Source organism: Danio aesculapii, chromosome 19 (assembly GCF_903798145.1).
Source record: "Danio aesculapii chromosome 19, fDanAes4.1, whole genome shotgun sequence".
Lineage (NCBI taxonomy): Eukaryota > Metazoa > Chordata > Actinopteri > Cypriniformes > Danionidae > Danio > Danio aesculapii.
In genome coordinates this window covers 45976937-46003476 of record NC_079453.1, presented here as the reverse complement: position 1 = coordinate 46003476, position 26540 = coordinate 45976937, and the positions used below count along the sequence as shown (strand labels likewise).

General features: G+C 35.6%; 1 protein-coding gene across 1 annotated transcript in view; it reads right to left on the bottom strand.

Annotated features, from left to right (window-relative positions):
• The window catches only part of kiaa0319l (KIAA0319-like ortholog), a 46684-nt gene extending 20862 nt beyond the window's left edge, over window positions 1-25822 (bottom strand). The window contains exons 1-12 of the mRNA XM_056479741.1: window positions 25722-25822; window positions 18703-18841; window positions 18492-18609; window positions 11855-12183; window positions 10027-10210; window positions 8517-8621; window positions 8163-8260; window positions 7356-7443; window positions 7138-7230; window positions 4464-4596; window positions 1224-1452; window positions 1017-1140 (exon numbers count right to left, since the gene is read on the bottom strand). Coding sequence (XP_056335716.1) covers window positions 1017-1140; window positions 1224-1452; window positions 4464-4596; window positions 7138-7230; window positions 7356-7443; window positions 8163-8260; window positions 8517-8621; window positions 10027-10210; window positions 11855-12183; window positions 18492-18588 — 1480 coding nt within the window. The 5' untranslated portion in view covers window positions 18589-18609; window positions 18703-18841; window positions 25722-25822. The remainder of the gene's footprint in view (window positions 1-1016; window positions 1141-1223; window positions 1453-4463; window positions 4597-7137; window positions 7231-7355; window positions 7444-8162; window positions 8261-8516; window positions 8622-10026; window positions 10211-11854; window positions 12184-18491; window positions 18610-18702; window positions 18842-25721) is intronic.
• Window positions 25823-26540: the final 718 nt, after the last annotated feature.

Genomic DNA, 26540 nt, shown 5'->3' with positions numbered 1-26540 from the left:
CCAAAAACCACCCAGCTAGATGATACAGAGTCCAAACAGCCTATAACAAGCAGTCTGTATAAACACACACACACACAGCATCACACTCTCTCTCTCTTTCACATACACACACACATAGACAGCACCAAACAAGCGACACACAGCTTCACGCTCTCTCTGATTCACACACATTTACACACACACACACACACACACACACACACACACACACACACACACAAACAGCTCGCTCGCTCAGGAGCGATATTGTTAGGCCGCCCGCTCCCGTTCAAATTACACCAGAGTTACCGACCGCTTCCGCGATTTGTTGGGAAATTTATTCCTGCACTGCAAGAAATTTGACCGGGTCCTGCGATACAGCAGCGGGAATGCAGACCTCTAGTTCGTATTTACCACGTCTCCCTTCTTGTTCGGTCGAAACCCGAAATACTGTATAGGACCCAAGTATTAAATATTAAATGTTATTTATTGTCATCACGGGACTGTGTGGAGGAGAGAGAGAAAGGCGAGTCGTGCAACAAGTGCAATATTGTTTTTTTATGACGGTATAATGGTATTGAATTTGATACCGTTGCTATTTTTAGATCCCATGGTATACCATATTATCGCCCAAGCCTAGCACACACTGCTGTAAAACAAAAAGAGGCTAGAACATACAGACCAGCAGCACGCTTAGATTTCTGTATACTGTCAGTCTTAGGCTCTTTATTCTCAACAAAGAACAAAGTAAAGGTTTTTTATTTTCATCTTTTTCACCGGATTTATTTTATTAATTTTAGTGTATTTTTATAAATTTCCTTTCTGGAGTGGACATTGGCTTCATTCACAGGTACCTTGTGGTAAGGTATGAATCCAATTATCCCTTGAAAGACATTACAGAAGATGGTCCTAAACAAAACTTTAGCTGAGAAATACAGTAAAGAGAGGATCCTGGTTTCTTTATTTAATCAGGGTATTAAATGAAGACATCCAGCACAACGTAAATCATAGTCTTCTATTAAAAGGTAAAGAGATACCTGGCTGGACAATGACGGTGACCTGAGCAGTGTCCTGTTGTCCAGATGAGTCGGTAACAGTCAGCTCAAAGGTGTAATCTCCCTCCTGCATGGCTGAGAGCTGCAGAGTCGGTGTCCTCACTCCCTACAGAGATCAGAAAAAACACTCACTCTCACTTGTCACTTCGCATACTAATCCAATCACTAACAACATCCATAATTCTGTACCTGCATCTCCACCACCTTCCCCTTGCTCTCCGGGCTGAGCGACCATTCGTAGGACAGATTGTCATGGTCATCAGTGCTCTGGTTGCCATAAAGTGTGATGTAGTTGCGTGGGAGTGTGATCACTTGGTTGGGTCCAGCATTAGCAGTAGGCCTGTAGTCTGTGGCCTTGTTGACTAACAGCATGGCTTGGGTTGAATTCTGAGCCCCGTCTGAATCAGTCACCGTGAGTCTGTAGGAGGACAAACACAAGTTTTTCCATCCACCTATATATATATATATATATATATATATATATATATATATATATATATATATATATATATATATATATATATATATATATATATATATATATATATATATATATAGTGGGCGAAATAAGTACTTTCTAATATTTATAAAGGAGCTGTTGACAAGGAATTGAACCAGATTTTGATAAAAACCCAAACAATACAAACATAAAAATGAAACAAAACAAAAAATTCTGAAATTCTGTGTAATATACCAAACAAATTGTTGTCACATGAAAGTCCTATCCGAAATGCGTGGATAGAAATTACAATGGAAATTTATAAAATGGAACAAACTACTGCATTTGTAAATCAGAAAATGAAACTATTTATTTCTTTGTGGGAAAAATGGACCAACTAGGCAACATCCCATAGACCTGAACTTTCTGTTAACCTAAAATCGGAAGGATCACTCCCTACATGTACATAGTTTTGTTGCTGATGTGTATGTATATCTTATTTTACTATTTTATGTATTTATTTTCACTTAATTGCCCCCCCCCCCTATTTTCCCTCTTATTTAAATTAAAATTTTTTTATTATTATTATTATTTTTTTTTATGTATAACATTAGTGTACATGCGCACAAAAGGAAAGCATGCACTGCTGAAAGGGAAAGTGGATGTACAGAATTTGTGCTTCTATTTGTAAGTGCATACAGATGTGTGACCTCTGATATGAACCTGATGTAAGTGTAAAACCTTTTGAGAAAATAAAAAAGATAATTTAAAAAAATAAATTCTGTGTAATAACAATGGAATGACAGAAGGAGAAACTACTGAAATGTCTTTAATACTTTATATAAAAGGCTTTTTTTGGTGACGGCAGCTTAAAGACGCCTCTCATATGGAGAATGAAGGCACATCCACTGCTCAGGTGTGAGTTTTCACTTCGACAGAGTGTAAAAATCTTGATGCTTCTGTGGGTCTCGTCCATCAAATCTGAGCTTTATTTTGTATTTTCTATTGGATTGAAGTCAGGTGATTGGTTAGGCCATTCTACAGCTTGATTTTCTTTCTCTGAAAGCATTTGAGAGTTTCCTTGGCTGTGTTTTGCATCACTGTCTTGCTAAAATGTACACTCTGGTTTCATCTTCATCATCCTGCTAATGTAGATGTTGGACAGTAGCAGCTGATCATTTACAATAACAAAGAGCAGAGGGTTGCTGAAGAACTACTGAGAGATTTCAGCTGCTGTCTGGGCTTTCTCAACCTGATGTAAGTGTAAAACCTTTTGAGAAAATAAAAAAAGATAAAAAAAATAAATTCTGTGTAATAACAATAGAATGACAGAAGGAGAAACTACTGAAATGTCTTTAATACTTTATATAAAAGGCTTTTTTTAATGACGGCAGCTTAAAGACGCCTCTCATATGGAGAATGAAGGCACATCCACTGCTCAGGTGTGAGTTATTCACTTCGACAGAGTGTAAAAATTGTGATGCTTCTGTGGGTCTCGTCCATCAAATCTGAGCTTTATTTTGTATTCTCTATTGGATTTAAGTCAGGTGATTGGCTGGGCCATTCTACAGCCTAATGGTTTCATCTTCATCATCCTGCTAATGTAGATGTTGGACTGAAGCAGCTGATGTTCATTTACAATAACAAAGGGCAGAGAGTTCCTGAAGAACAACTGACAGATTTCAGCTGCTGTCTGGGCTTTCACAACCTTCCTTTCTTTAATGTGTTCAAAACAATGTGTTTTTTACTGTGTCATTCCATTTTATTACACATAATTTAATTTGTAAACTAATTAGATTCATTGATTAGGTTTTCTTCTCATACATTTATTTCTTCGGTTGTTACCAACAAGTCAACAGCATGTGTTTTCTGAGAAAAACGGTGATGGTTTTCAATACTTATTACCCCCCACAGTATTTTTTTGTCAATTATCAAACAAATCAAAACAAAAAACACTTTCAAATGACAGCATAAAATGCAAATAGACACACAATACACGTACCAAGATCACCAGATACAATCCTATTTACATTCAAAAGTATTTATGTTTGGTCAGCCGTATCTTGATCTTGCCGTATAAAGTTCTGTTAAGGGTTACATATCAAAGATCGAAAAGCTCTTGAGAGGGTATTCCAGATACATACAAATAAAAGCACCACAACTTTACCCGGCATAAAGACATTTGATAGGATTGTTGTCTTTAGGAAAGGGTAAGTACTTGGATATCTTGCACCTCATTTACAATATCATGCCATTCTTCTATCTTTTAAGCACATTTTGGAATATCAAATAAACAAAAATGCTTAATGGAAACCTCAAGATGCACAAACATTTTGAAAATGCACATAAAAATGTCCAAAAGATCATGTGATGACTAAAATGGGCAAAATGGGATGTCATTAACGGACAAACCAGCGTTTCAAGCACACCAAAAGCATCTGAAATGTTGTTTTGGTCTTTCCTAAATCCATTTTAGTATCATCATCATCATCATTATCATCATCATCATCATTATTTTTATTATTATTATTATTATTATTATTATTATTATTATTATTATTATAGCCTCCAGAACTGCCTATAGCTCCCAAAGATCATCTCATGCCTTCAAAAGCCACTGCATATTCATTACATTTCATCTTCGAATATTCATTACATTACATTTCATGAGTCGAAACTCATTTAATATAGAAGACGGGCATTCAATGGCTTCTCCTACCACAGCAAACATATATATATTTTCTACCAGTTTATCAGGAATGACAATTTTGCTCTCTTTGACTCATTGGATAGTAACAGTGCTTTATTTGTAAATGTTTTGTGTGATATTCCAGTTTTGTGGATAAATTATATTCACATCAATTTTCTAATTAATTCAAACATAGCTGCAGTTGTGTGTTTAAGTCATTAAAACAGACTGGTTTCTCCAGTCTTACATCAAGACCTGAAGACTGCAAACATGCTGTGATGCAGATGACGAATAATCAAACCTGAAGGTGTAGTTTCCGGGCACCAGGTTGGTGAGGGTGAGAATATCAGTGTCTCCCGAAGCCTTTTCCTCTCGGAGCGGCCCCTTCACCTCCTCCCAGTGCCACAGCACCACTTTATCATCATCAGTGCTCTCTGAAAAACACATTCATCATCAATAAGAGCTTTATAGACTTCTAGTCAGAGCAAAATAGCTGACTTTTACCTGACTAAAAAGCAGAAGTTTCATGACATCTAATGAATGGAAAAACATGCTGCACTTGTGCTTTGCATAACATTAAAATGGGTTTAGGTTGAATGTAACTTTGCATGACTTTAATAGCCACTAGGAGAACAAGAAAGAATAATTTACCTAAATAAACTTTGTGTGGTTGTAAAGTGCTTAAAAAGGCAAATCTCTTAAAATGTACAGTTGAAGTCAGAATTATTAGCCCCCCTTTGATTTTTTCCTTTTTAAATATTTCCAAAATGATGTTTAACAGAGCAAGGAACTTTTCACAGTATGTCTGATAAATTTTTTTCTTCTGAAAAAAGTCTTATTTGTTTTATTTCGCCTAGAATAAAAGCAGTTTTTAATTTTTTAAAATTATTTTAAGGTCATAATTATTAGCCCCTTTAAGCTACATTTTTTGGAAAGTCTACAGAACAAACGATCGTTATACAGTAACTTGCCTAATTACTCTAACCTGCCTAGTTAACCTAGTGAAGCCTTTAAATGTCACTTTAAGCTGTATAGAAGTGTCTTGAAAAATATCTAGTCAAATATTATTTACTGTCATCATGGCAAAGATAAAATAAATCAGTTATTAGAAATGAGTTATTAAACTATTATGTTCACAAATGTGTTAAAGAAAACTGCTCTCCGTTAAACAGAAATTGGGGGAAAAAAATAAACAGGGGGGATAATAAGTCAAGGGGTTTAATAATTCTGACTTTAACTGTATGTTATCCTGGCATGTTATCCTTAGTTAGCAGGTACAGTCTAGTGACTGTATTTGATTAAAGTGATGTAATGAACGTGCAATGAATAAAATGGAGCTTAAATGGCCTAACCATAACAATTAATAGCTTGATATAAAAATATGGTATTGAAAAAATTTATTTTGATAAACGGAAATTCAAAGTAACAAAAGAATATAACAATATAGTAATATAGATTTATAATGCAGTGCTTGGTTAAAAAAATAAAAATGGCAGTGGTCCAACATGCATCACTTCCAATACAATTCAAATGTTTGGTCTAATAAAAAAGTTAATTTAAAAAATAACAATGCTTTTATTTAGCAAGGATGCATCAATGCAAAAGCACTTTTAAAGACATTAATAATACTACAAATTATTTATTTTTCAATTACAATTACTTCTGTTAAACTGTACATTCATCAAATAATCTAGAAATTATTCCCCCTAGTTCCCCTGACAAAAAGTGGGCAGCAAAAAACAAGATAAATAATATTTTTCTTGAGTTGCTATTCAGCATCATTTGACTAGTGAAAACTGGATTAATAATATAAAATAAAATTCAGCTTGGTGCAACAAGAACTTTTATTAACTTTAAATTTAATAAAATAAATAATTAATTTAAACACTAGAAGCTATTACTTATTAATTAAGTCTTGCTTAGCATAAACAAGATATTTATATATTTATATATATATATATTTATATACACTGCCTGACAAAAGTCTTGTCGTCGATCTCAGTTATAAGAGCAACAAATAATAACTTGACTTCTTGTTGATCATTTGGAAAAGTGGCAGAAGGTGGATTTTTCTGATGAATCACCTGTTGATCTGCATCCCAATCATCACAAATACTGCTGAAGACCTACTGGAACCCGCATGGACCCAAGATTCTCACAGATATCAGTCAAGTTTGGTAAAGGAGAAATCATGGTATGGGGTTACATTCAGTATGGGGGCGTGCAAGAGATCTGCAGAGTGGATGGCAACATCAACAGCCTGAGGTATCAAGACATTTGTGCTGCCCATTACATTACACACCACAGATGTGGGCAAATTCTTCAGCAGGACAGCGCTCCTTCTCATACTTCAGCCTCCACATCAAAGCTCCTGAAAGCAAAGAAGGTCAAGGTGATCCAGGATTGGCCAGCCCAGTCACCAGACATGAACATTATTGAGCATGTCTGGATTAAGATAAAGGAGGCATTGAAAATGAATCCAAAAATTCTTGATGAACTCTGGGAGTCCTGCAAGAACGCTTTCTTTGCCATTCCAGATGACTTTATTAATAAGTGATTTGAGTCATTGCAGAGATGTATGGATGCAGTCCTCCAAACTCATGATGGAGTCAGACACAATATTCATTCTGTTTCCACTGCAGCATGACTTTATATTCTATACTGGACATTATTTCTGTTAAGTGACAAGACTTTCGTCTAAGCAAAGTCAGAACTTACTGTCCTGATTAAATAATAAAAATCAAGGCATGATCATATTTTATTTGGCTAAAATAAGTGTAATCTAGAGGCCTTTGCCTTTCAAATAAGCCACTTCTGATACCAAATGATCAACTAGAAGTCAAGTTATTATTTGCTGACTTTTGTCAGGTATTGTATACATTTTCGTAATGTTCCACGTAACAAATGATATATTTCCTAACATGAGACTCAAACGACAGCTTTAGTAAAAGTAAAAAATTTAATCTGATACGCACGACTGCCATCAATCACAGTGGAACTGGTCGGTAAGGAGATTTCCTGATACTTTGGAGAAACCACTGCGACAGGTGGCTTATTCACTCGTGGCTCTACAGAACAGAAGAAAAAGCACTTATGAATACTTTATGTGACATTAATACAGGCAGACCAAACTGAACGCCACTTTGAAAACTGGATCCAGTACAATTAGAGAATACATCAATGCTAAAGTTACCTGGTTTGACAGTGACATTGACGTATCCCTCCCCGTGAGCACCGTCTCCGTCTACCACCACCTCAAACTCATACAGACCCACCGTCAGCTGAAAAAAACAGTGTGTGGAATATCAGTAAAAATCTGCTGACTTTAGCAATATTTGTTTAATTCAATAACTATGGGAAAAAATACTTTATATATGTATATATGTGTGTGTGTGTGCGTGTGTGTGTGTGCGCGCGTGTGTGTGTGTGTATATATATATATGTACTTTTTGAACTCTTTCTACACTATTTTTCCATTTAGTATCTTATATAACAGGGCAAGACTATAGATAAAGTATGTCAACATGGCTCTGAGTGTGAAGTGTTATATTTAGTGGTCAAAAACCAAGTGTTGGTCAATACTCTTACACAGCTGATACTCATTTCTTTAAAAGAGGAACAGCTGAAGAACAAGTAATGTCGAACTAGAAATGAGACTTTTTTCCTCTTTAAAAACCTGCAAGTCCTTTATGACTGATTAAAATATTTTCCAAAAGTTTGTATGTCTGTAACTTTAGAAGCATTGATGAATTCTCAATAAGATTTATTTATAAAATATTTTACTTTGAATATTAAGTTTCAGGACAATATTCAGTTCAGTCCAACTTTTATAGCAATCCCAATTTAGCCAAATGTTACATTTTTCTTCAGATTATGTATGCTAGTCTTTTAATAACACAACAAAATCTTTACTTCTGAAAAGTGGTTGATTTGACGTGTTTGACACCGTATAAATCAATCCTTTCAGACAATGAAAGAGTTAAAGATATATTTTATTTACCTTACTCAGCTTAAGTGTCTTGCTGTGTTTACCCTCCATTTCTCCACTGTAATCTTTTGGATGTGTTATCAAACGCCAGTCGAAGTCATAGTTAGTCCCTGAAGAAATAACACATAAATAAGGGCCCTGTTTTTGCTGATCTGATGACAAGTGCACCACTTTTGACCACTTCCAGAGGCAGCCTGGATGGGCCATTAAACAAAGGTGATTTCTATCCACATTATGTTAGTAAAGACAAACAGAGGATCAGAAAATGGTCATCCATACACCTCTCACAAACTCTCCTCTCAAAGTAATCAGGAAAGTAGTCAAAAGAGATGGATTTGGAAGAAAAATGTTTATTTAGAGAAGTACCTGTAGGTGGCGCTGGCACTACAAAAGCATTGAGCTCCACTTCATTGCGTGGTAGGGTGACCTCCACATTTTTGCCAGCAGAGACGACCAGCTCTCGCACTGTTACTTGAAACAAAAGTTTTAGAGAAGTTTTATAACCTAGACCCCAATTCCATATATTTTTTATATATATGCATACAGGACAGTAATAGGCTATTCACACAGAATGTGTCTTGGTGTCTAAAAATGCAAGAAGTAGCTCTTAGCAATGTTTAAAAAAAAAATTTAAAGCACATTGTCTGCTACGTTAACGTCAAATAAAACTTGCTACTGCAAATAGAAGCTTGCCATGTGAGTTTTTCTGATTGGTCCACTGCTTTGGAACTGACATTGAGGAGTGTGCATGTTAAAGTCAAAATGCTTTTAACCTGACACAGCATCTTAAAATAGCAGCGCTCATGGGCAAGCTGCAGCAAAAGATACATGCGTATAATACATCACACACGTCTGTCAAACATACTCACAGTGGCTATATCCGAAATCACCCCCATGACCTTAAATAGTGCACTATTTGAGAAAGCAGCCATTTGTAGTGGTGTCCGAAACCATAGTGGACATTCTGAAGTGCACTCAATCAATCAATAACTCAACGGCTAGAGTATACCCATAATGCACTGTACAATTTTATGCATGACCAAATGACTACTCGATGGCATCCACAGCAGAATCCTATTGGTGTAAGTTTTTCTAAATATATTATTATTAAAATGTTAAATTAATGTTTGCACACATGACAGAAATCAAAATGTTTTGTTTCAGTACTAATAGACAAATCACTAAGTGTTAAAAACTATCACCAGGGTCTGACCATGAAAATCTAATCGGTCTGAAGGCAGAGAAGAAATGATCTCCAGTTCTCCAGGATGAGAAATGCGCACTTCATGATTTTGCCAAGTACGATGTGATCCTGGATTAACATCTATGTTGATCCTGAAACATCATTTTGGTTCGAAAATGTAAGCCATACCAACTCCCTGCCCCTATATCCAACCATAACTGTAAATTATTCACAAAATCAGAGGGGAATAATAGTTGGATAGCAATCATGTAGAAGTGCATAATCCTAACCGTAAGCTTAAACTTAACATAAATGGTAAACTTATCCCTTAATTGTGATTGGCTGATTGGAATGTTGTTCCAGGATCAACATAGATGTTAATACAAAAACATATCCTACTTGATGAAATCAGGTTGGCAGAGAAACGCAGCACAATATTAATGGGAGAATTATTTCACAATATTCATGGGGGGAACTATTTTGAGCAATGGAATCAGTTATTAATTAACAATGAGAAACACTCAGTGCTTGAATTCAATTACTCCTTTAGGTGGACTATATTATTAGACTTGTCTAGGGAATGGTAAATGAGGATACAGGGTAGAAAAACACTGGAAAAGAAGTGCATTGGAATGAAAAAAAAAAGTGTTCTGTGTGAATGGCCCCTGAGACGATGACAGTGCAGTGTTGTACCAGCGGGTGTTGTGGCTGGAGCCAACGTGGACTGTGGTGACTGATTACTGTTGTTCAGCGCTGAATGATCTGCAGCGTCTGAATCCAGTGTTGTGTTGTGCTCAGCTGTCTGCTCTCCACTGGAGCTGGAGCTCACCGCAGCGTTAGATGTGGTCAGTGGCTCTGAGGGGTTAGCAGACATGTCCTGTTTCAAGAAAGAAATATCAAGTTAGTTCACAAAAAAATGATGCAAATTAAGAGATAAGGCTAGAGCTGTGATGAAAAACTATTCGAGAAAGCAATTCTGAGATTTTCAAAATGCATCACTTTTTTTCTTGGATTCTGAGCTTGTTTTTTAACAGCCGATGGTGTTGATTAATAAACAGCTGTACTCTGCTTGCATCCAATTACATAGAAATACCACTTGAACCTAAAATAATCCTTAATAATATCATTAATCATTAATAAAGTTAGAAAAGGTTAAAGTGAAATCCAGAAGTGTTCATAGCGAGCCATGTTTTCATTAATGTTGTGATATAAAAGCTAACTTGCATGACTCAACGCAAAAGCCTCGAGTGCAGTCTGCTTTTAAAAACAAGCCTAGAGCACCGCCTGCGGTTAAAAGTTAGACTACAGCGCCATCTGCTGTTTAAAAAACTAGCCTAGAGTGGTCTCTGCTGTTTAAAAACAAGCCTGTAGCCCCATCTGCTGGTAAAAACTAGCCTAGATCTCCGTCTGCTGTTTGAAAACAAGCCTAGAGTGCCATTTGCTGTTAAAAACTAGCTTAGAGTGCCATTTGCTGTTAAAAACTAGCCTAGAGTGCCGTCTGCTGTTTAAAAACAAGCATAGAGCGCCGTTTGCTGTAAAAAACTAGCCTAATGTGCCATCTGCTGTTAAAAACAAGCCTATAATGCCATTTGCTGTTTGAAAACAAGCCTAGAGCACCATTTGGTGCTAAAAACTAGCCTAGAGGGCCATTTGCTGTTTAAAAACAAGCCTAGGTCGCTGTTTGCTGTTAAAAACTAGCCTAGAGCGCCATCTGCTGTTTAAAAACAAGCCTAAAGCGCCGTCTGCTGTAAAAAAAAAAATAGCCTAGAGTGCCATCTGCTGTTAAAAACTAGCCTAGAGTGTCATCTGCTGCTAGTGAACTAGCCTAGAGCGCCGTCTGCAGTTCAAATAGCCTACAGTGCCACCTGCTGTTCAAAACTACCCTGCAGTGCCATCTGCTGCTAATTAACTAGCCTAGAGCGCCGTCTGCAGTTCAAAAATAGCCTACAGTGCCACCTGCTGTTCAAAACTAGCCTGCAGTGTCATCTGCTGCTAATAAACTAGCCTAGAGCGCCGTCTGCATTTCAAAACTCAGAGCACTGTCTGCTGTTCAAAACTAGCCTAGAGCTCCATCTGCTGTTTAAAAATAGCCTACAGTGCCACCTGCTGTTCAAAACTAGCCTGCAGTGTCATCTGCTGCTAATTAACTAGCCTAGAGCGCCGTCTGCATTTCAAAACTCGCATAGAGCATTGTCTGCTGTTCAAAAGTAGCCTAAAGTGCCATCTACTAATAAAAAATTGCCTAGAGCACCTTCTGCTGTTAAAAGACTAAGCCCACAATTGATTCAAGAGGGAACAGCGATGCGTTCTTAAACCTTAAAATAGATGCACAATCAATTTCTCAATTGATTTTTCACCACAGCTCCAATTAAGCAAAAACAGCTATGCTCTGAGGACAGCCGCTTTAGTTTACAAGCAACTGCAGCTTATGTGCAAATTTGGCAAATCGCATTAAAACTGTGAATAAAGCAGAATTCAACTATTCCAATGAGTTGAAGAGCAAATCATATGACGATCTGACCTGCTCTGTGTCCCTGATTGCTCTGATGTCCTGAGCGCTGCGGGTTTTCCTCCTCTTGCTCTTGTTGAGGAGCTGCAGTAGCCCCAGAGACTCTACATGTGGCTGCGGAAGAGATGAGATGCTGCAGCTTTCTCTCTGAGAGCAGGCCAGCAGCACACAGCGTCCACCGAGGCTCCACACAGCCCCGCAGGAAGGCTCTAAACAGCAGGACTCCCAGCAGCGAGGCCCTCCCTGGTCCACCGCCAGCGGCTGCCAGCCCAGACCGATGACGCTGCTCCAGTGGATCCCCAAAACACCGCCAGTTACTGAGCAGATGCTGCCTGAGACCCCTGACACAGCAAAGAAAACACAGCTTAACACGGAGCACAGAGAAAAGACCACATTCACTGTGATGCTGCACAATATATAGTTTCAGCATCGATATCTCAATGTGTGTCTGCAATAGTCACATCGCAGGATATGCAATGTCGAGTTGGGATTATAGTTGATCAGCACAGCAGTTGAGAACACATGAGAATTGTGGAGTCATTGCAATGTATAAATATTCATGCTTCACTTGTAGAATATCAAGTTACTTTGATTATATACAGCTACTCAGCTAACATGGAAAAACGACCATCATATTTCTTAGTTCCTCTGAAAGGCCCACCCTCAAGAGGCTCTGATTGGTCAGCTAACATAATGTACTGTGATTCATGGATTGGCTCCACTTTATCATGTCACGCCCCTACAAGCTGGAGCATTTACGCTGTGTAAAGAGCCCAGTCAGAGCAGCTGTTAGCAGCATTAGCTGCATGAATCAGACACGAAAATGAGAGGACACAGCTGAACTTCATGCCTGCTCTCTAAAAATAAAATCTGACTAGTGTCTAGGCATGAGACGATAACCGTTTTTTTAGGACAACAGTATCTCCAGCAAAAAAGATATCCAAAGATGCCATTTTAAATTGTAAAAAAATCAGTGTTTTTGAAACAAATAAAGACAGCAGAAGTCAATGAGTCATTTGAATTATTTAGCCTGACATGTTTACTGCTCCAAAATATCATAAATCTTTCTCAAAATGAAATATATTGTGTTCAAAGGGGAAAAAAAGGTTTTGGTTTTCTACCCAGACATTCAAAAAGAGGATATTTTAGAGAAGTAATTGCAATAACGTGATACAGTGATATTTTTATCCAAGGTTATCATACCTTCAGAATCTTATACCGGCCCATGCCTACGTGTCTTTCACATATTTTTGCAATAAGCACATGTGAGTAACATGAAACGTTCACATATCTGTTGCGAGTTGGTTATTTACGATGTAGAACGCAGAGAAAGCGGCTGCATAGAGACACTGCAGCGCTGCTGAAAATTGTGGGTGTACAGCGGTTTGACTGATAAATATGCCAAATATCAAAATTTTTAGCTATTTCCCGTTGTTTACATCTTTGTTTACGTCCTTGCTACAACATACCTTTAATGCTAGACACTGTGCATGTAGTTGATCAATTTTAACAAATAAAAACACTCACAGGTTGTGGCTCACAATCAACAGATTCGTCGGTTGGAGGAGTTTCAGCCAAATACAGCACTGAACTGGGAGAGATTCTGAAAGCTGTCCTTTGTCAAATGCTAGCTATATATATATATATTTTTTATAAATCTCTGAAACCCAATTAAAATTAAACTGTAAGCACTTCTCTCTTTGTGTCGTGTCCTTTGGAAGCCCAAATACAGAAACAGAAGAAGCTCTGTGGAAACAGCAGCGTCTGGACGGCATTTCAGCTTCCTCTGCTGTAACATTACAGCGCCTCTGGCCACGCCCCTTCGCTTCGCAGGGTGTAACTGGAAGCCCTTGTTATCTCACTATCCCGGATGTATTTTTTTGTAGCCCCAAACTTTGTTCGCTGTAGGCTTTGCTAAGCTAACTCTGTAAAAGCCAATGTCTCCCTTTGCAGTGAACTTTGAGCATATTACATTCAGAGATGTTGTTTATGTTAAAACAGCTACATTAAACATGAACTAAAGTTGAAAATATGATATCGTAGTGGACCGGCATTTCAAGAGAGTTTAAAGCAGTTTTACTGAATTATTAATACAATTATGGCTTTACAGAGCTATTTTACATTTCATTATTCAATTTCTGTACCTGATTACTGTCTGACTCTATGAAAAACCATAAAGCACTGCTTATTTAACTTTACTATTTTTTATCATTGCTCTGTTGTAATTATTCTTGCTTAAAATTTGCTTATATTTTTTATACATGATTCACACCCTTACAAAATCCCACCAGTCAATCTAAATAAATGATTTATTTTCAAATAGAGCTATTTAGGCCATCTGGTGAGACTGTATTCATATCGCAATAATATAAATCGCAGAAAAACAAAACATCGCAATGTCAGATTTTCCCATTATCGTTCAGTCCTATTAGTAAGATCCAGCAATGTGATCATTTATATTGTAGTGTTATGGCTGGTAACTTAAAAACGGCTCATGCTTAATATCTACATTGTATTAATGTACAAAAAAAAAAAACATTAAATGCTACAATTTATAGATTAAATTGAAAAAAATTGGACTGAATTTTTCTAGGCCACATTCATTTAATAAACCCTTTATTTAAATAGCTGAGATCAACAGAATTAAAAGAAGATTTGTTTAAACCACTTTAATATTGCCAGTGTATTTTAACAGCCGCTGTTCATTAAGTGTTAACTTGGCATGTTTTATATTTAATATATCTGCGAAAATATTTGGTATTTGTATGCCTTACTAGAGTCAAATCTTACATGTAACACCTTTAAAATGCTACAGTCAGAAAAAGGAAGGGAAGATGCACACACTTCAGCTATATATTTCAACATGTAGGTGTAATTCTATTTTTAAACGTGTTGAATAGTTTCCAAACCATTAAATATAGAGTTGTATTATAGATGTTGTGTTCAGCATTCATAAAATAAAATAAAAACACAGAAATAAAGTTTAAAACGAAGTGAACAGTAGTTTTTCCATGAGCGGGAATGGAAAGCCCAAAAAATTCCCTCTTTTTTTGATAAATTAATCAAATATTAAATAATTAAAGTTTTATATGAGAGATGGTCATGCACAAATAAATATACAATATTGACAGTAATAATTGTCTGAAAACTAATAAAATGTCTGATATTAAAATTTGATATTATTTTGTCTAAACAAACAAGCAATATTTTGTTTTTCTATTTTTAATAACATACCAGCATAATGCAGTCATATTTATGTAAATATTTATGTATATAGTCAAGTAAAATTTTTCAAATACAATAATCCCTAAATAAATAAATAAAAAATAATTAAATCCCAAAAATAAATATATAAAGAAATAAATCACCAACAATAAATGTTAATCTCTGATACTGATTCATATACATTTGAAAAAACATTCAGCTCATAATGTAATGCATCTTGTTTTTTAATTGCAGAAAACAATGAGTCTCCCTAATTAAGCCGGACTGTGGGACTTAAAACAATAGGCTACTGTTAATTCATGTTAGTAGACTCACATCTTGCTCTGCCATGATGGAAAATAATGCCTGTTGTGCCACCATAAGACAAGGCTGTTTATCACACAGGTCACAAACAAATCACACATGTTTTTGCACAAAATAGTTCCAGGAAGTCAGAGTCAAACCCTGCATCAACACTGTTCTGTCTCCAAAGACTGAAACTATGACAACGGAGGTTGGCTTATTATAGGATGGCGGCGAAACTTGAACTGCAAGACAGCCCATCCGTTGTGCCATTTCCCCTTTTGTGAAAACAAACAAAGTCTCCATTATACTTCCCACTTTGAAGACCTCCAAATCAGAGCCGCCACTCATGACTGTAGTGAGTCACAAACATGGTGTTAACATGTAACGTGTTCATGAGTGGTCAGCCGAGATGCATTATTGTTCAAATAAATGCATCTCGTGACCACCAGTGTTGGGTAAGTTACTTCAAAGCATAATTACTAATTGCATCATTAAAATTTTATTTAGATTTCTTTTCTAACTGCAATGTCTGAAAAGTTATCTAATTACTCAATAATGAATTTAATCACTTGACTCAACGCTACTCTACAATAACAAATCTCAATGCATAAACAGTAAAAATAGGGCTGTATGATATTAGAAAACGCTGACATTGTGATATTTAGTATTTTTGCGATATATATTGCAATATATATATATATATATATATATACACACAATTTCACCAGATGACTTGAGTAGTTCTATTTGCAAATTTTAATATATTAACAATTTATTAATTTTAGATCGATTGGGATGAGAGTGAATCATGCATGACGTAGTAAACTTACAAGCTAGATATTTAAAAAAATTACAAGCATATTTTAAATATTAAATATGATTTAAATACAAGATATTTTAAAATTGCAAGCATGGATACATACAATAAAGGAAATAAGGTGCTTTAAGGTTTTCAGGATATAGTCAAATTGTACTGAAATTTAAAAAAAATCAAATATAAAACACTGCAAAGAGTTTGCTCTTTAAATAGTTCAATAAAATCCATTTCTATTGCAGATGTGCACGATATCGATGCTGACATATGTTGTGCAGCACCAATAGTAAAAAATATATGTATTTTTTTTAATTTAGTAAAATATGGCCTTCAGCTTAAAAAAATTATGCTTGAGCATTTTAATAGCAAACAAAAATCTTTAGTTAACAAACAGAATTACTTCTCAAAAAAGCAAAAGATGAACACTGCATGTTTCAAAACCTTTTAATGCAATGACACCATATTCCATGCATATAATATCAGGCTTTCTGCAGGTTTCAGTCAAATTTTTGACTTTTTAAGACCACCATCAAGAATAAAATTTCAGACTTGTATGGGGCTAAACGCTAACTAATGGCCCAGCAAAAAAAATGAAAAATTTTTACTCGCACAACCAAAAGAAATTAATTACTAATTACTTATTTCTTAACCACATATTTTAAATAATGTGTCAAAACAAGCAGACCCTAGTTGTTTACATTCTAATTTTTTTCAACAAACTTGTTGAAACCTAAACTAAATGTATGCACAAGAGTGTTAAAATTATAAATAGAAAATGTTTTAAGTAGAGCTTTGCTAAAAGTTTTTATGAAGATGTATTGTTTGAATTGATTGGATAAATTTACATAAACAAAGGAAAATCAAGACCCATTTAAAACACCTTAAAACCAACAAGACAACATTTCGGTGAGTTTTTTTTTAAGGCCTAAAAATTTGTTTTTGAAATTTAAGACATTAAGGCCCAGTTTCACAAACAGTGCTTGGATTAGTTAAATTAGGCTATCTAAGCCACGTTTATAAAAATGGCCTAAGAAAAATATATCACTGGTGTGCACCTGGAGACAAAAAGAAAATGACACTGACGTATTAAGACATCTCAGCGCAAGTTATTTTGAGTTGAGACAGCTCAAACGTGCAATTTAATCTTGACTAAACTTAAACCTTGTTTGTGAAACCGGAGATAAGACTTTTTAAGACCCCGTGGACACGCTGAATATATAAAATCTGTCAGCCATACAAAATTCAGACTCCAGTACTCAATTGTAACAGCGCCCGAACAGGGACTTAAATTTGAACATGTGAATTTGAAAACTTTTTGAACTTTTGAATTTGAACATGTGAACTTGAAACGTTTGAATGTGAATTTCAAATTGAAATTTAATTTGATTTAATTTCATCACTTTAATTTTGATTAAAGTGATTCACTGATGTAAATTTAATGAGACTTGGGCTGACTGATTTGCTGAATGAGAACATGTTTACTACTGAAAATTTTGAAAGTCTTGTGACTTGTTTTAGTTTTCATTTGTATAATTTTGGTGATACATTTTTTGTAGAATGTAAAACCTTACCTTTTTCCCTTAGTGTATTAGTTTTACATTGTGACTATGACAAGAAAATCTTGTGGTGTGCTTCAGGATTCTGCCCTTTTAACTCACATCTTGTGACATCATGTGCAATATCAGCATTTTTATTAGTCATCGGTCTGTGTTGCATTTATATTTGAGTCTAATCTTATTTTTTTTTCAGTGGTCTTGTTTTACTTGTTTGGTTTTACTCATCAACAGAACAATCGTAAAAGAGTTCATATTAATAAAACCAAGCATGCCAAGTGTGAACAAACCCTTAAAACCTGTTTACACTGGTACTTTGCATCTACTTGTGACCACTTTGACTAAAATTTATTTTAAAGTGATAGTTCACCAAATACATTTGAATTTACTCACCCTGAAGTGGTTCCAAACCTTTAGGAGTTTCTTAATTCAGTTGAATACAAAAGATATTTAGGAGAAAGCTGAAAACCATTGACATCCATTGTAGGAATAAATAACCTTTAAGTCAACGGTTACAGATTTCCAGATCAAAATATCTTCTTTTGTGTTCAGCAGAATAAAAGAAGCTCAAACAGGTTTGGAACAAGTGAAGAGTGTGAAGCTGCTGACAGTATTGACAGATTTGGGTGAACTGTCCCTTTAATACCAAGTGTAAATGTTCCTGATGATGAATGAAACGACTAGTCCCACACATTCAGTCGCTTTCAGCACTTGTTATTAAAAAAACCTTTCATCCAGAGATCACAGACCTAGAGCTAAAGGATTGGCTTACCAGAAACTGAGCAGAGTAAATACAGACAGGTCAGGTAAAGCGAGGTAAAATGAGTCGGCCATTTCCAGCGGTGCATCCTCAGCTCCACATTGGACATCTTACAACTAAGTGCAACAATCTTGGAAAGAAAAACAGATATACTGTCAATTCATCTATCCTTGATTAAACAAGGTAAAGCTGCTTGCAATAGCAGAAAATGTTTGCTGCGTACCTTTCCCCAAACACAGTACAGAAGCCCCAGCGCTGCAGCGAGGGAAATGAAGAGTGGTCCACGCAAACACCTCCTCAAGAAACAGCCGCATGGCACCACAGCACTCGGTCAATACAGGGATTTCTGCCACAAACCAGTCCTTTTCAACAAACAGGGTGAGAGATTTAGGACTTCTCTTAAGATCAACAGACAAACTTTTAAAAACAGATTATCAGAGCAGGCTCTTATTAAAAAGCTAATTATTAAAACACTAAATCACTTGATTTTTTTCCCCCTATGGCATTCAAAATTGAAAGTATGCATTGGTATGATATGTGTACTGTCTGTGCATATTTATCATGTTTATATAATATATACATGCATGCAAATATTTGAGAAAATTGTTATTTATATTTAGATTAAAAATATAAATGCATTTATTTCATAAATTTAAATAGCAATGTTTACATTTTTGTTTTGCATAGTTTTGCTTTTGTGGATAGACGGATAGATAGATAAACGGATAGATGGATAGACGGATAGACGAACAGACGGATAGATATATAGATGGATAGATAGACAGACGGATAGATGGATAGACGGAAAGACGGACAGACGGATAGATATATAGATGGATAGATGGACAGACGGATAGATGGATCGACGGATAGATAGACAGATGGATAGACAGACGGATAGACAGACAGACAGACAGACAGATAGATAGATAGATAGACGGATAGATACAGACAGACAGACAGACAGACAGACAGACAGACAGACAGACAGACAGACAGACAGACAGACAGACAGATAGATAGATAGATAGATAGATAGATAGATAGATAGATAGATAGATAGATAGATAGATAGATAGACGGATAGATAGACGGATAGATAGACGGATAGATAGAGCTAGACAGACAGACAGACAGACAGATAGACAGATAGACAGATAGATAGATAGATAGATAGATAGATAGATAGATAGATAGATAGATAGATAGATAGATAGATAGATAGATAGATAGATAGATAGACGGATAGACGGATAGATACAGACAGACAGACAGACAGACAGACAGATAGATAGATAGATAGATAGATAGATAGATAGATAGATAGATAGATAGATAGATAGATAGATAGATAGATAGATAGATAGATAGATAGATAGATAGATAGATAGATAGATAGATAGATAGATAGATAGATAGATAGATAGATAGATAGATAGATAGATGCTTTAGAACTTCAGATGTTTTTCATAAATATGAGAACATTAAAAGGTAGCTAAATCTCCAACACTATTCTTTAAAACATCACAATGTCCTTTCCTTTATCTGAATATATATTCTGTGCTAAATTCTTTATGGATATCCAGTTTTTTGTAACTGGTTTTCCCACAAAAAATAAAAATAAAATATTTACACCTACATAAGTAACCCAAACAGTATTATATGTCTTAACACTAAAAAAACATATAAGTTATTCAGGTGAGGTTCGAACACGTGTCAGCTGCGTCGTAACGCAACGTGCTGACCACTGGACCACAATGATGCTGTTATATGATGAGTCTAGAATAAAAAATAAGTATTGTGCTATCACTGTTTATTCTCCCCTTTTTGGATTTCTGATTTAGTTATGTCAGATATATTAATGTAGTGAATCATCTCATTTTTATTGAGCAGGTGTAATATTCATTTATAATAAAAAGAACGGGGCTGCGGCAAAATAAAGAATAAAAAGAGTGAGGCTATGGTCAAATAAATAAATAAAGTGCAACTGCTGAAAGTGCAAGCAGCTAAGGACACTGGCCCTGGCAGCCAAAAAACGGACTGGCCCACCAGGAATTCTCCCGGTCCTCCCGATTAGCCAATCCGGGCCTGCATCTAACCCATCTAAAACACACACGACAACTAAGTCAATGGAAAAGCGGTTGTTCCTTGCGCCACTTGGTGGCTATTGCATAAAGCACAGAACTGTTTTTTTTTTTTAAAAGGAGGCTTATACAACCGCAGTAAAGCACGTGACTGCGACTGACAAATTGCAGTATTGCGCATGCAGAAACGCACGTTCTCAGTAGCCAGATGGATGGATGGATGGATGGATGGACAGATTCCAGCACTATTTTATTTACTTGGTATTTTTAAATTTTCATGGTACCATCACTGGTGTCTTTGGAAAATTATTGCAAAAACGTCATTCTTTTTTTAAACAGAAAATAAATTAAGCAATTAACATTACACTGTATGATAACAAATGTAAGGTGTATACTTTTTTTGATGAATGATTAATTTGGGGTGTTTTTAAGTCTAAATGTTTGCACCTCGACATCATTTTTTAAAAATAATTATATTTAATTAGCTCAGAGAAAATCTATTATCTGTTTATTTTATTATACGATCATTACATACATTACATTTAAATTGCTGATAAGTAGCATTTTGAAAGTTAGTTATATAGTACGAATGTCATTAATCTCGACACTCAACAACAATATATCGCATATCTTTTCACTATTGTGGAACCCTAAAACAAAATAATATAAATTCAAGATTATAAAACTGCATTCAGTTCTTTGAGAGAAAAACTGTCATATGACTGAAAAATCAACATTCATCAACAGTTGCATTCAAGACATACAGTACAGCATTACAGGTTGTACAATGTTCAGGTGAGCATGGCTTAAAATAACACAACAATGGCTGGTGATATCAGGGCGTAAAAAATTAACAGGGATAGTTCACACAAAAATGATTATTCAGTCCTTTAATCTCCTGCATATTGTTTCAAACCTGTATAACTTGTAAATCACAAAAGCAGACGAATGACAAAGTGACAGTTTCAAACATACCTTTACCTTTTTCAATTCAGACAATGAAACTGAATAGTGAGTAAAGCTGTCACGCTCGCCTTTCACAATAGAAAAAGTGTTAATGTTAACAAAATAAGGGTGAAAGCCAGAATCTTGGGTGAACTATTAAACACTTCTTTATTCATTTTCTGCACTCAAAGGCCACTTTATTAGGTACAGTACACTATGCAAGTGCTGGACCTCATTCTGCTGTCAGTATTGCTTTAATTCATTGTTGTGTGGATTCAAAAAGCTTGAGAAACATTTCCAGAGATTTTGTCCATATTTTCATCACACAATTTTTGCAGGTTTGTCATCTGCTCATCCATGATGTGGATCTCTCAAGCAAGCACATCCTAATTGGATTGGATTGTCATCTAATGAATGTAGATTAGATTGTGGATCTAGTGAACTCAGTCTCAGTTATGTTCAAGAAACCAGTTCGAGGTCATTTGAGCTTTGTCTGACGGTGCATTAAAGGCATAGTTCATCCAAAATGAAAATTCACCAAAATTGATGGAAACTTGTAACCACTGGACTCAATAGTAATCTTTTCCTTACTATGGAAGTTTCCTTACAGGCTTTCAGCTTTCTTCAAAACACCTTTTGTGTTCAACAGAAGAAAGAAACTCAAACAGGACTGAAACAAGTGAAGGGAGAATGAATGATGACAGCATTTTCATTTTATAGTGAACAATCCCTTTAACCTGCTGTAAGTTGCTCACAATATGGGGTCACTCACTATGGTCATAAATGATGGAAATGTTCAGCAACAATAAGTGTGTGAAAAAAACATCCTGAACACCATTACACCATAAGCAGAGGCCAGCAAACCTTAACGCAAGGCGTAAATTATCCTAACCATCCAAATATCAAAGCAGAAATCAAGACTCTTCAAACTCGGCGACCTTTTTATGATCTGCTATTGTGCAGTTTAAATGATCCTGAGTGGATTATATCCTCGGTTTTAGGGCTGCACAATATATCAATTGAGCATCGATATCACAATGTGTTTATCCACAATAGTCACGTCGCAGGATTACATTGTTTATTAAACATTAAAATATAAAGATATTATTAAATATTATTATTTTTAAGTAAATTACACAACAATGAACATGTTTTTTTATGTTTGATTGTTCAAATTCTGTACCCGAATATCGTTAGACTCTCTAAAAAAACCTTTAACTTTTATCTTTGCTCTGTTGTATTTATACATGCTTGTAATTTATTATATTTTATACAAATCCACTGCATAAATAACGACTTGATCATACCAATCTATCTAAATGCATGAAATCTTTCCAAATAGAGCTATTCAAGTCATCTGGTGAAATTATATTCATATCGCAATATACATCATGGAAAAACAAAATATTGCAATGTCCGGTTTTTCCAATATTGTGTAGCTCTACTCGAGTTGCTGATTTTATTTGACAGAGGGTCCCTGGCTCTTCTTCAAGATTTTTCATACATTTTCTTTTTCTGATGCTCGGTTTGACCTTCAACAGATCCTCCTGTCCTCTTGTCCACATGCTTAAATGCATTGAGCTTCTGCCATGTGATTGGCTGACTAGATATTTACGACGACCCTTGTGTATTGTTTAATTGACTATTGTCTAATTTTTACTGTTGATCATCAGTTGGCAGCTTTTAAATAAGCCTGTGCAAAAACGTTTCTGACCTATATAACCATTTTAAGGTCTTCTATTGTGCAGTTTTGATGATCCTGATTCCTGTGTGAATTAGATCCTCGGTTTTAGGGCTACACAATATATCACTTGAGCATCTATAATCGCAATGTGTTTATCCACAATAGTCACATCACAGGAGTAGATTATTTATTAAAGATTCAAATTTTAACATATTATTATTATTAAATAAATTATACAATAATGACCATTTTTTATGTTTGATTGTTCAATTTCTCTACCTGAATACTGTTAGACTCTCCAGAAAACCTTTATCTTTGCTCTTTTGTATTTATATATGCTTGCAATTTATTATATTTTATGTAAACACACTGCATAGATAAATACTTGATCATACCAATCTATCTGAATGAATGAAATGTTTACAAATAGAGCTATTCGATTCAAATTATTTTCATATCGCAATAGACATCATGGAAAAACTAAATATGGCAATGTCTGGTTTTTCCAATATTGTGCAGCCCTACTGGAGTTGCTGACGTTATTTGACAGAATGTCCCTGGCTCTTCTTTGCCTACTGTAGCTCATCTGCTTCAAGGTTTTTTCCCAATGTTTTATGCTGATGCTCTGTTTGACCTTCAAAAAATCCTCCTGATCTTGTCCACATGCTTAAATGCACTTCTGCCATGTGATTGGCTGACAAGATATTATGTTAACCCTTGTGTATTGTTCAAATTGACTACCCTCTTTCCCTATGTGAGTAACTGTTTTTGCCCCATTGACTTCCATTATAATAACATTTAACAGCATATAACAGCATGACAGCATATAATCATGGATTCTTGATTGTTGGTGGTTTTCCCTGTTGGAAAGAGGTACGATGTGTAATTTTTACTGTTGATCGTGAGTTGACAGCATTAATACTTTAAATACCCTGAGCAAAAATGTTTCTGGCTTTTATATGGAGTTCTATGGAGTAAAACAGCAGATTATAGTGTGCGTGCATAAATACACTTACTAGGTTTACTATGTTCTGAGAGTTGCCATGGTTTTGCAATCAAAAAATGTCATTATAATGGAAGTCAATGGGGCAAAAACATTTGTAAACATAACAAAAGGGTATGTTCGTGAACATAACCACCAGCAGCAACCATTAACGTAAGGCACAAATCATCCTGACAATGCAAATATCATGGCAGAAATCAAGACTCTTCAAAACCAGTGACCTTTTTAAGGTTCTATTGTCCCGTTTTGGTGATCCTGTGTAATTTTTTTTATTGTTTTTAATTTGCCAGTGTGTCTTCCTGCTCTTCTTCGTCTGCTGTAGCTCATCTGCTTTAAGATTTTTCATACATTTTCTTTTTCTGATGCTTGGTTTGACCTTCCACAGATCGTCTTGATCTTGTGCACGCTTAAATGCATTGAGCTTCTGCCCTGTGACTGGCTGTAAAATTACAAATTTTACCTCTTCCCAACAGGGAAAACCAGCAACAATCAAGAAAGCATGATTATATGCCGTCATGGCTTTGCAATCAAAACATTTGGGGCAAAAACAGCCACCAACATAACTGAAGGGTTGCAAATTTGCCCAGTGTGTATTGTTGAATTTGTTTTTTTTTTTACAAATTTCAAAGCATTTTCTCAAAACACGTGTCAAAATAAGATCTGTCACCAAAAATTATTCCATTTGCTGAAACACAGAGAACACTGTGGCCAAATTAGGACTCAAAATCACCACAGAGTGGGTGAAAGCATCCCCAACAGCACACAAGGGTTATATAGGTGTACCTATTAAAGTGGCCAGTGAGTGTAGTACATTTCAAAACAGTAACGTTAACATTAGACTTTGACATGATAGACCTCCGCACACACAAATTAAACGCGTCGCGGTAGTACCGATGTAAACAGTGCATGACAGGTGAAGGTGACGCGTTTGAGAAAGGAGACAAGACAAGGAAGCGGGCAGGTGTGAAGATCCGGGCTGCTAAACTGTCATCACAGGCCTTCTATGCGCCAGCACAACGCACCTATAAACGGATTCATTAGTGCTAAATCCTGCAGGCTTTATTTCCCGTGGAAGTACATGCTGAGTTAGCAATGTCATTTAATTCAGTGAACGGGAAATTAAAATGTCATTGAATATAAAAAAGTAGAATTAAAACAAGAATGTATTTAAGATCAAATTAAATCAAATTATACACACAACAGATATGTCAGGGCAGAAATACACACTCTTTTAAATACATTCTAACGTTATTACACCTGCAAGTTGGAAACGGTAACAGTACGCGCTAAAATTGTGTAACCTTAGCCCCAAAATGTCATTTTTCATCTATATTTTAACGTTGTTTAGCTGTTTTCCGTGCCTGAAGCTTATTAAGCAGGTTTTGGGGATTCCCTGTGGAGGATCGTTGGACAGGTTGCTAACAGCTGTTTAGTGTTGGTTACCACACCACATTAAAAAACTGACAAATGCGCAAATATCATGTATGTCGATATATTACATCCAGTGTTGAATGTCTGTCACTCACCTGCTCGGTGTCAGTCAGATTATTAGAGCTCTATTGGAGACCCCCTACAGCAGGACCTGTTTTCATGTCTATCTGGGTCAGTAAATCTCTCGCTATCACGCATTCACACGGAAACAGACATAGAAGCGTCGCGTTTCCGCCCCGCATAACCGACTCGTCATTTAAAAGTTTAGAAATCGGTCAAAAAACAAAACTACACCTTCAGAGAAAACGTATTAAATACATATGGCATTTAAGTTCCGACAAAGTTTTAACGATATTATTTGTTTTGAAAATTTTAACTCAACGTAGATGCCACTCACAAACATGGCCGCTCTTCAAAGCGTCACTTCCGCTTTTAATTTATCGTTTTTAGAATGTACACATCTTTAAATACGTCCAAAGTCTATTAAATGTTTCTTTTAAGTTAGTTTGACATATTATTGATATGGTTAATCCATATGTATTGAAACTGACGTGTAAATCTCAAAGAATTAATGTCTTTGCACTTAGCTTAGTTAGCTGCTGGCTATAATGTGGTCTTATTTTATTAGACTAATACATATCAAATAATAATTATCTTTATTTATTCTAATGTGATTTATAATGCCAATTGTCTACTTTCAACGAACTGACTGCATATATCATTTCAGCACAGCAGAGAGCGCTGTTTTTCTTACAGTCAAAGGCTTAAACAGATTCATATGGACTACAACACATGGAAATAGTGAATGTGGCCTGTTTCTCTCCGTCTGTCTCTATTTAATGTAAACACCAGGGGGGAAATGCAAACTCAAACATATTTATCTATATACAGTAGGCCTGCTATTCCAGAATTTG